This window comes from Centroberyx affinis, unplaced genomic scaffold, assembly GCF_046629955.1.
Source record: "Centroberyx affinis isolate AG114_WGS23_722 - 3 ecotype Tasmania unplaced genomic scaffold, CSIRO-AGI_Caff_v1 ptg002720l_1, whole genome shotgun sequence".
Lineage (NCBI taxonomy): Eukaryota > Metazoa > Chordata > Actinopteri > Beryciformes > Berycidae > Centroberyx > Centroberyx affinis.
Window position 1 is genome coordinate 250,729 of NW_027280889.1, and position 9,272 is coordinate 260,000.

Below are 9,272 nucleotides of genomic sequence, written 5' to 3' on the forward strand. Positions count from 1 at the left end.
TTTTAAGATTATTTTTAGGCATTTTTGCCTTTATTAGATAGTTCAAATTCTAGAGAGACAGGAAAGACTGGGAGAGAGAGGAGGATGACATGCAACAAAGGTCCCAGGCTGGATTCAAACCCTGGATGTCCCATCTAAATGGTACACACTCTAGACTGCTGAACCAATAGGACGCCTCTGTACTGCTGGTTTTCTGGTCTGCCAGGTAGTTCTTAATAGATTTAGACCCAGGATGCCAGGTAAATGCAATTAACTAGCCAGTCGGACAGAGAACCAGCTGTACTCTGGACCCTGAGGAGTGGATTTGAGGCCCCTTGGTCTACATTGTAGGTGAGGAGTGAAGCCTCTGATCAGTCATCCTTACCCAGTCTCTTGCTGTGCTAACGTCAAGTGAGTGAAGTAACAGTGAAATGAAGATATTCCTCATTTTGCTGGTGAACCCAAAGACATCCACTGGTCTAGAAGAGCAATGCGTGACTGCAGCTTTCAGATCAGGAAGCCCAACGGTCTGAGAGTTACTTGACTTGAGCGTTCGGCAGCAGATTCCTTGCTGTCATGCACGGCACAGCTGTAGCTGTAGTGTCCTGATTTACCAGAAGGCCGAAGACAGAGTTTGGAGGAGGCTGTGGGAACTCCAATCAGTCCAGATGTCTGCTATCGGTCAGCTGGCCGCACACCGCATACTGAGGCTCTTCTCTGTCTTCTGACTCCCAACCCTTCTCTAGTGGAGCATGAACTCATTCACCTTTACAAATAGATAGGCTTAATCCAGTCACATTTACAAATTTACATAGAGAGAGAGAGACATAGACAGCCACTTATGGAGGTATAGATCTCTTTTAGAACCAGATATCAAAAGCAACATTTTCCTCTAATTTACCCAAGACCAGAGACAGACAGATAGATAGATAATATGGGATTATATGTTCTTATAATGTTGAACATGATGGTGTCTCCAACATCAGGTGATACCAATTGTTTTTTTTATACTGGCACCTGATTGGTCTATGGGCTCTGAGGCAGCCATTTTGGAAGTAATTGAATATTGGTGCGTTCTGGTGCTAGTGGGAAGGTCCGACATCCAGGACTTCCAAGTCGGATGCTTTCACATGCTATTTTGTCTGAAAATCAAACCCAGAAGGCTTTTGACAAACTTCATTCAAGCAAATGTTCGCTTAGTCCTAACTACAAACTTGCAATAAAGGTGCATGTGTTTTCTTACAGTTGATTGACACAGAACTTGATTTTTTCGCCTTGTTGAGAAGGTTAAAGGTCAGCAGCATTGTGTCTTAACTCAGAAACTTGGATAGCAAAATTTTCTGTTTCCAACCAAATCATCTGACTTTGGAGGGCGTTCATGTGAAATTTCCAAGACAAAAGAGAATTATCACTTTGTGCTGTTACTTAACCAGTGTGTGAACCTGCATCATGTGACAGATATTACAGGCTGGCATGAAAGCAGCTGCATTGGGCACCGGATGAGTAGTTGCCAGCCCTTTGTGTGTAAATCCGCTACCGTACGCTGTATTGCACAGTGTTGTGGGATCGGGGGGTATGTCGGACACGTGGGTGCAGTTGAAGGTGAAACAGGTCTCCGAACATGTGCACAACACATGTGCAGCGCTGGTGGCTAGAGAAATATTTACACAGTGAAATTAGTTAATGTCCCTTTCACACAACTGAGTCTGGACACGCAGCCGTGACTCACAACGGGGCTCGCTGAGAAGGGCGGGATGGAAAGAAGGCTCCGTAACCAAAAGGCCGCAAGTCTGATCCCACAACAGCCACTGTGTGTCAGCCTCATGTCTTGTTAGTGTTCCCTGACTATTGCTGCATTCAAGTGCTGCCAGAAATACCGTAATTATGAGTTCAGCGCGCATGAATTATCCCGCAAAGTGGTAAATATGACAGGGAAAGTGGTAAATAAGACTGAGATGTGACAGGGTGAAGAGAGCATGTAAGCCATATCAGTAACTGGTGGTATTAATGATGTCATTTCTTAATAGATGTTTTGCATCCCTTATATATAAACTAGTGTTGTTGTATGTTTCTATTTTCAGTCTGTTTAACTTGTAGTTGTCACACATTTTTGTTTTCAATACATTAACGAAGACTTGATTCCTATAGAAAAATACCAGACACAAAAAAGGACTTTGTTATGGCATCCGTTTTGTTATTATTTCCGATCACTTTAATGCACGAGAAGTTGTATTAGAAGTAGGAGCACTTGAAAGCAGCACAGAAGCAAAGTGTGCTAGTCGAAAGCAGCAGTGGCAGGAGGTTTGAACCGGTTTGAATCTTGCAACAGCCTGTCAGAATGTGCTTTACCAAGACACTGAACATCTTGCTCACTCACTAAATTGCTTTGGATTGGAGCATCAGCTTCATGCATTAAAAAAAAGAAGAAGTGTTTTAGTCATAATCAAATAAGAAACCACTTCACAGATGATGTTGAACACTGTCATGCATGATGTCAGGGATAAAAAAGGAAAGGAAAATATCCCATTTAGAGGCTGAAACCCAGTGTTTGGTGTGTATTAGTAACTGTGACATCAGTATGTAGGAAAGTAATAGAGGATGCAGTGGATAAGATGGAAATGAAGACTGTATCCAGAATGATTCCATTACCACAATATAAAGTATAATAATGTATAATTGTATATTTCATTTTTTTTGTACTGACAATTAATAATTGGAGATTTCTGCAATATAATTGATTTCATTTCATATAGAATGCCTGCTATATTTGAAAACGGTTGAGAGTTTACTTTGCATAATAAAACCACCAGTGTTGTGTTGTGTTGTGCTGTCTTCAAAATGGAGAATTGACACCATTAGCCTTAAGGGCGCATGTCAAAATACCAGGAGGTAATTTCAATAATCAGCTTTCATTTAGAGAGATGACTAATCACCTACAGGGCTGATGAATGCTTGACAAGGTTCTGTAGATGATTTCAATTTCTGCCTGAGTAAGTCCACAGGGAAAGTGCCAGACATTGAAATGCAGTCAAACATTCAAGTCGAGTTTATCTCACCCATCTCTCCTCTAACACACACTCAGTACAAGAACATCAGCACACCCATGACCCCTAGATGACATAGAAAGCAAAAAATTTTACAAACTGTGAAACTATGTGGTGATTTAAGTGGGAGTCAGCTGTCACTGACAGGATCCTCTGTGTTCTTTAAAGTTGTTTTTTGGCATATATTTCTCTTAATAACTGCAGGAATTTTTTTCCTCTCCCTGTTAAAAAAATATTATGGCTGTGTGGGTTTCTAAAAAAAAGAGCACAGATTAACATATTACAATTTAATTCAGTTAACCATACATCAAATGTGTTTTTTATTCATATAAAAATAAAAAAGACACTTTTCTGACTTTTCTCAATTATGAAAACAATGTTAACAGACAAATAAATTAAGTTACATGTAGATATTGGTTTCCGAGTTCACGTTGATATTTACTGCATCACAAAGAGTATTTGATGGATATTTACACATCACAGTAGCAGCACCAGGCTACATGTCTTTTAACCATGATGCACACAACTGCAGCAGTCCTATATTAGGCTTTTAACTGACAAATATAAACCAAAGTCTTCAGTTATGACAGTCAGTTATGCAAATCAACTGCACTTTTTTCTATTTTCTGCGTAAAGTCAACCTGAAAGTAAACTGTGACAAAGTTTAGAGGAGCAGAACTGCAACTATCCGTCTTCCAGTAGCTTGAGGAGTTTCTGCACATTTGCCCTCCTGGTATCCCTTTCTGTTTACAGACTCACACAGTGCACAGACGCATCATAAGACCCTAATTGGGAGGAAAAAGGTGTGAAGAAACCTCCGATGACAACGTGTTGAGGCTTGACCTTTGAGGAGCAGCTCCAGCCTCGTGTCGAGCGCGTGATGTCACAACTCACTGCACACCGAGCTGGTGAGGCGGACAACAAGGGTGATGGACTTGCAGATAACACACACACACACACACACACACACACACACACACACTCACACAAGCTCTCACTCACTATTTTGTGCTCAGCTCTCATTAAAATCCCCTTTAACACAAAATTTCTCTCCCCCAGTTTGATGCTCACTCAATCCCCCAGCATCCAAATCTGCTCCATCCTAGCTTGATGCAACAATGAACACAAGTAAGCACAGACGCATTAAGGTGCATATCATTATGAAAAGGTGGCAGGAGCTGTAAAAGAAACAAGGCACACACCACTTCTGCTGGAGGAAAGTTCAGTGGGACGGTATGTAGAGGGAAAATGAAGCAAACGGTGCTTTTGCAAGCTTGTGCGCCACAAGAATGAGTGCAATAACTTCAATGCACTTGGCTTAAAGACAATGAAAACACTGAAAGGTATGTAACCGGACAAAGAGCAGATTTTTGTAGAGGAAATGAAGACACACGCGCTTATGCTCACGAAATGTTTCCCGGTATCGACACGCAAATGAGTGCTCACAGAACACAGGAGCGCACACAGACGTCATGTTGCTGCGTCTTGCAGGCTTGTGCTGAGCTTGACTCCGAACATGGCCTCCCACTGGGCTCTGACCCAGGCCAGCAGGCCCTCGAGCAGCTCGCCACTCTCCGAGCGCACGGACCAAGTCTTCTCCTGTTTCACAGTCTGCAGGAGGAAACACAACATGAACAACTGTTTTAATTTTAATTCAATAGATGAAGTTCTGAATGAGGAATTCTGGTATTTTGCATAAGTCCTGGCCTACAAATAAGGTGGCACATCAGAAAAAAATCTCTCAGTGTATTCAAACTGAGCAAACCTTGAGCATTATCATCTCACCTTTACACCAAATTTACATTTTTTCCATTCGCTGAGCAAGAGATTATGTGGGAAATACAGTGTTCATGTGAAAAATTGAAAAACTGAAAATTCTCAATGCACAATCTGTAACACTGCAGTTGAATTGCCCCAGATCATCATCATATGTAATGTAAAGTGCTTTCAATAAAACTCCTTATTGTCAGGATAAGTCAGGAGACTGTGTGGTTTTGTTAGGAGATCATGGTGAAAACAGAGGAACGATTAGGGGATTCAGTCGGCTTACTGTGCTACTGTAACGACTGTATGTATATACATGGGGAACAAAGCAATTTTCTGTGCATATTTTTGCTTGGTTTTGATAGATCACAGCAGAAAGAGACAGAGAAGATGCCCCAAATGCCAGATTTTTTAAGCAAATACTGACATTTTTATTTAGTTAGGAGGCTAAATTACGGATTTTGTTACTGACTTTGCTGAGCAAGTGGAGGGTTTCACTTAAATTTATCTTTTAAAGAAAAAAATGTCATGATGAGACACTCTGATTCTTTTCCATTTGAACAACAAATTCTATTTTTGGTGATTGTTTCGTTATCAGTTATGGCACATGTTGCAAATAATACTGTTCTTAATGGATTTACCATAGTCTACAGAGGCACTGATAATGACTGCAGGAATGAGCGAATAATTACAAGAAAATAAGCAAATATCTGTCAATAATATCAGCGTCTGACTGTCCCTGATTCTTAACCACTCGCCCTCGACTCCCCTCTGGACTAACCTCATCGTAAAGCTTAATGTCCATCCTGCACGGGTCCGACGACCACAGCTGGACCGAGCTCACGCAGCTGATCGGCTGGGTCTCCAGAACCGTGACCGTCCCGCTGCAGGGTTCTCCGTTTTCATTGGCCGTCAGGCTGGGCGAGCTCTTCCTCCATTGGTGATCTTCGCTGAGCAAGTACAGGGTTTCCCGAGTTGCCAGCACGGTCAGCGGAGTCCAACTGTCCTCTGAGGGAAAACAGTGTCATATATTATGAACCGCCTGACAGGTTATGCAATTGGTCATTTTTGCCAAACACTGAAATACTGATTGGTGAAAGACGCATTCCATCCATGCTGATAATTCTCATGTTTCTCATTCTCTTAAAGCCATTTTGATCTAAAGGCTTCTGCTTAAATGCTTGAAATGTGTTTCTTAGCCAAATATAAATAGTGAAGTTGATCCTGTGTATGAATTTCTTTCCAAAGCCTTTGCCTTTCCATCAAGGCAAAGGGCGGCTACTTTAAAGAATCTAAAATATAAGATAGTTTTGATTTGTTTAACTCTTTTTTGGTCACTGCATAATTCCATTTGTGTTATTTCATAGTTTTGTTGTCTTTACTATTTATTCTAAAATGAGGAAAATAGTAAAAATAAAGAAAAATGCGTGTGTCCAAACTTTTGACTGGTAGTGCAAGTTAATAACCCTCTCAGGTATTACAGCTTTAATGAATAAAATTGTTCTCAAGTGAAAATCTAGCCACTGACCAAGTAGGTCACCTGTCACACTCATGGGTCACTCAAGTCAACAGCTAACAAAGTATCTTTTCGATCGGTTTTGATTCAGAGTTTCATATCATCTCCTAACGGCAGAAAGCTCCAGCTTCTTAAAACACAAGCAGAGGGAAAGGCAGATCGAGGCTTGCTAAAATTATAGTACTTGAAATTCCATCAACTTCCACAGCTGCGTAGCCTGCAGCTACGTTTTTTTCCCGCAAACGTGTCTCCTGAAATACAAACACAGAGAGGCGTCCTATAGCACCAGTACACTTGTATAGACTACATACACACCCAACGCCTGCCTGCCAGTGCAGTCAAAACAGAACTGGTTTCCATGCTAGGCTGAAAACTCGTCTCTTTGACAGCCGCCTGACGTCACCCTGTCCATCAAATCACATCCCCTCTCCCACATCTTCCTCCTCTACCTACACTAATACGCTCTTATCTCCTCTACCCGTCTCCTTAGTTATTATTTCTCTCATTTCTTTTGCTCTTTTATATCATCTTTCTAGGGTCACATGAATACTGTCAAGGCACTATGGCTTTTACCCTTGCACTCCTTACTGTTGGTTAATTTTAATTCTGCTTATTCTATTTTGGCACTCATTGTAAGTCAGTCTGACCCAGAATGTAAGCTAAATCGCCGACATTTAAAAAAGAAGTATCCATAGTAACTTAAACAAAAATTACAGAAATGTAAATACAAAAATTCAGGAAGATAGTAGCATCATATTCATCCATAAGCATTTAGTTATTTGGTCTCATGTTCAGTCTTAAAAATCTTCTTTCTTAAAGCAAGTTACATTTTCTGACACTAAAGAAAAGGGACAATAAAAAAAAAAATCATTCTTAAAATGAGCTGAATTGAATTGGAAAAAAAAGTGAAATGATCTCACCATATTGGCAGATTTTTTCATTTGTTTTAAGAAAAATACGATTTTAAGACCCAGTATGGGATTAAATAACTTGTTAAGATGTATATTTCTGCAGTGGGAGTAACCATGTCGCCTCACCTTGCAGGAGGAAAGCCAGAACGTAGAAGAACTGCAGCTGGCCGTCCTCCACATCTGTCTGCATGTCTTCACACACTAGAGGCCTAACAGATCAAAAGAAATGAACTCTCAAGTCAGCCCACACGTCATAATATCACACGTACACACACATGTACAGAAAAATCTCCTCGTATCACGGCCTGCGGGCTGCTGTGGAGCCGGCCAGTTAAAAAGAGCTTCATAAACATTTTCTTTTACAAGGAGCAGCAGCCCCCCCTGGTTTCCAAGATGGCAGACTTTGTTTTCATAAGGCAGAGATAATGGAGCGGTGTGGTGGTTTGCGGTTGGCAGGTACTGCGCGCCGTTGGCTTCTGTGCTACTGTGTTGTCTTGTAACTCAAATGAAACCACTTAAAAATCATGGAGTGAATTTCACAGTTATAGTGAAGCGAACGGGATGATTGACGTATTAATCGCTGACGGGATTTGGATCGCGCAAATCATGCAGGGAGCGCGGTGTGACATTGTGGTTTTCCGCCACACAAAGGGAAGAAAGGGTTGTTTTCATTTGTTTTTATTTTTGTTTACTGAGCTGGGGATTTATGAGTGGTGCCGTTTCTTGCCTGAGGACCAAAGGCAAATTGGAACAGTTAGTAACCTGGATACTGTATGTTTTTTTGCCTCACTAATCTCCTCCTTCATGATGAAGGGTGTGCCTTGGAATATGGCATCTTGTTCTCATTTCCTCATCTAAACTAAATGGAAAATTACCATTATTTTTCAATGGACTTTTACTGTATAGTTTGATACAAAATGATTGCCAGGTTGTCCAAACTCCTACATACTGGCAGAGGGATTCAGAGTCACTGATGAAGCTGTAATATTGAAATGTTTGATTATTCACTGCACTTTTTTTGCACCTTCACAGGACATTTTAGCTTCTTAGCTTCTGTTTGGAGGTGATAATGAACCACACTACAGGCATGTACGCTATAGGATTTGGAGAAAAACACGTGTAACAAATTAAGATGCGGTTTACCAGCTAATTTAGGGGGACAGTTTTACTAAATGGAGTCTGACAAAAAAAAAAAGCGGATTCTAATCAGCTAAAGATGTGCCGGAAATGTGTGAGGTAAAGAACCTATACCACAGCAACCCCCTTCCTCTTTCTCCTCCTCCTCCTCCCACCGACACACCAACGTGCGCACAAGTTTTTTCTCCACATAAAATCCAACATGTCTGCTACTGGTAGGTGTAGTGCACTTTTACATGAGGGAGCAGAGTCTGACTGTACCAGAGATGGTGCTGAGGGTTGAGTCTCGTGGTAGAGATGGACTTCAGCTTGCTGTCTGATTTGGGAGCCATCTCGCGTACAATTCCTGAAGAAGAAGAAAAAAAAAAAAAAAAGGGCACAGATATCAAGTTGGATGTTTCGTGACAACAGTTCTATTGGTTAGTGAGGGAGAAAAGCATAAGACAGAAAACTAAAGAAAAAGAGACAATAACTGCAGTCACCTGCAGTCTGTTTTCTTTGGTCTGAACCAAAGAAGAAAAGTTTACTTTGTTGCATTTTTGTATTTGGTTTGTTTAGTTTACAAGCGAACCAGGGCTTGTTAACAAAAGTTACTTGGACTCACAAATGACTCGTTTATTGGACAAAGTTTTAGTAACCTGACATCTTGCCAGGCTAGAGATTTTAAAACAAATCTGATTCCAGTCCCTTTAACTTTAGCTAAATGTGATAGACCTGTTTGCACTATTTGCAACACCTGACCTTCTCTGGTGTTCATACCAGTTGAGAACACATGAAGCTGAACATGAGCCATCGGTTCATTTTGTTATGCACGGCTTTCCAAGCATGAGGAACTGTGGCTGTAAGATGTCAACATCTGTCTCCTTATACCCATAAAACCTTGCATTTTGGGGTTGTTTCCTGCAGTTGGTTCAGATTACG

General features: G+C 41.0%; 1 protein-coding gene across 1 annotated transcript in view; it reads right to left on the reverse strand.

Moving 5' to 3' along the window:
* Positions 1-3,377: 3,377 nt before the first annotated feature.
* The window catches only part of stk11ip (serine/threonine kinase 11 interacting protein), a 28,669-nt gene continuing 22,774 nt past the window's right edge, over positions 3,378-9,272 (reverse strand). The window contains exons 24-27 of the mRNA XM_071535489.1: positions 8,613-8,697; positions 7,341-7,423; positions 5,569-5,795; positions 3,378-4,634 (exon numbers count right to left, since the gene is read on the reverse strand). Coding sequence (XP_071391590.1) covers positions 4,494-4,634; positions 5,569-5,795; positions 7,341-7,423; positions 8,613-8,697 — 536 coding nt within the window. The 3' untranslated portion in view covers positions 3,378-4,493. The remainder of the gene's footprint in view (positions 4,635-5,568; positions 5,796-7,340; positions 7,424-8,612; positions 8,698-9,272) is intronic.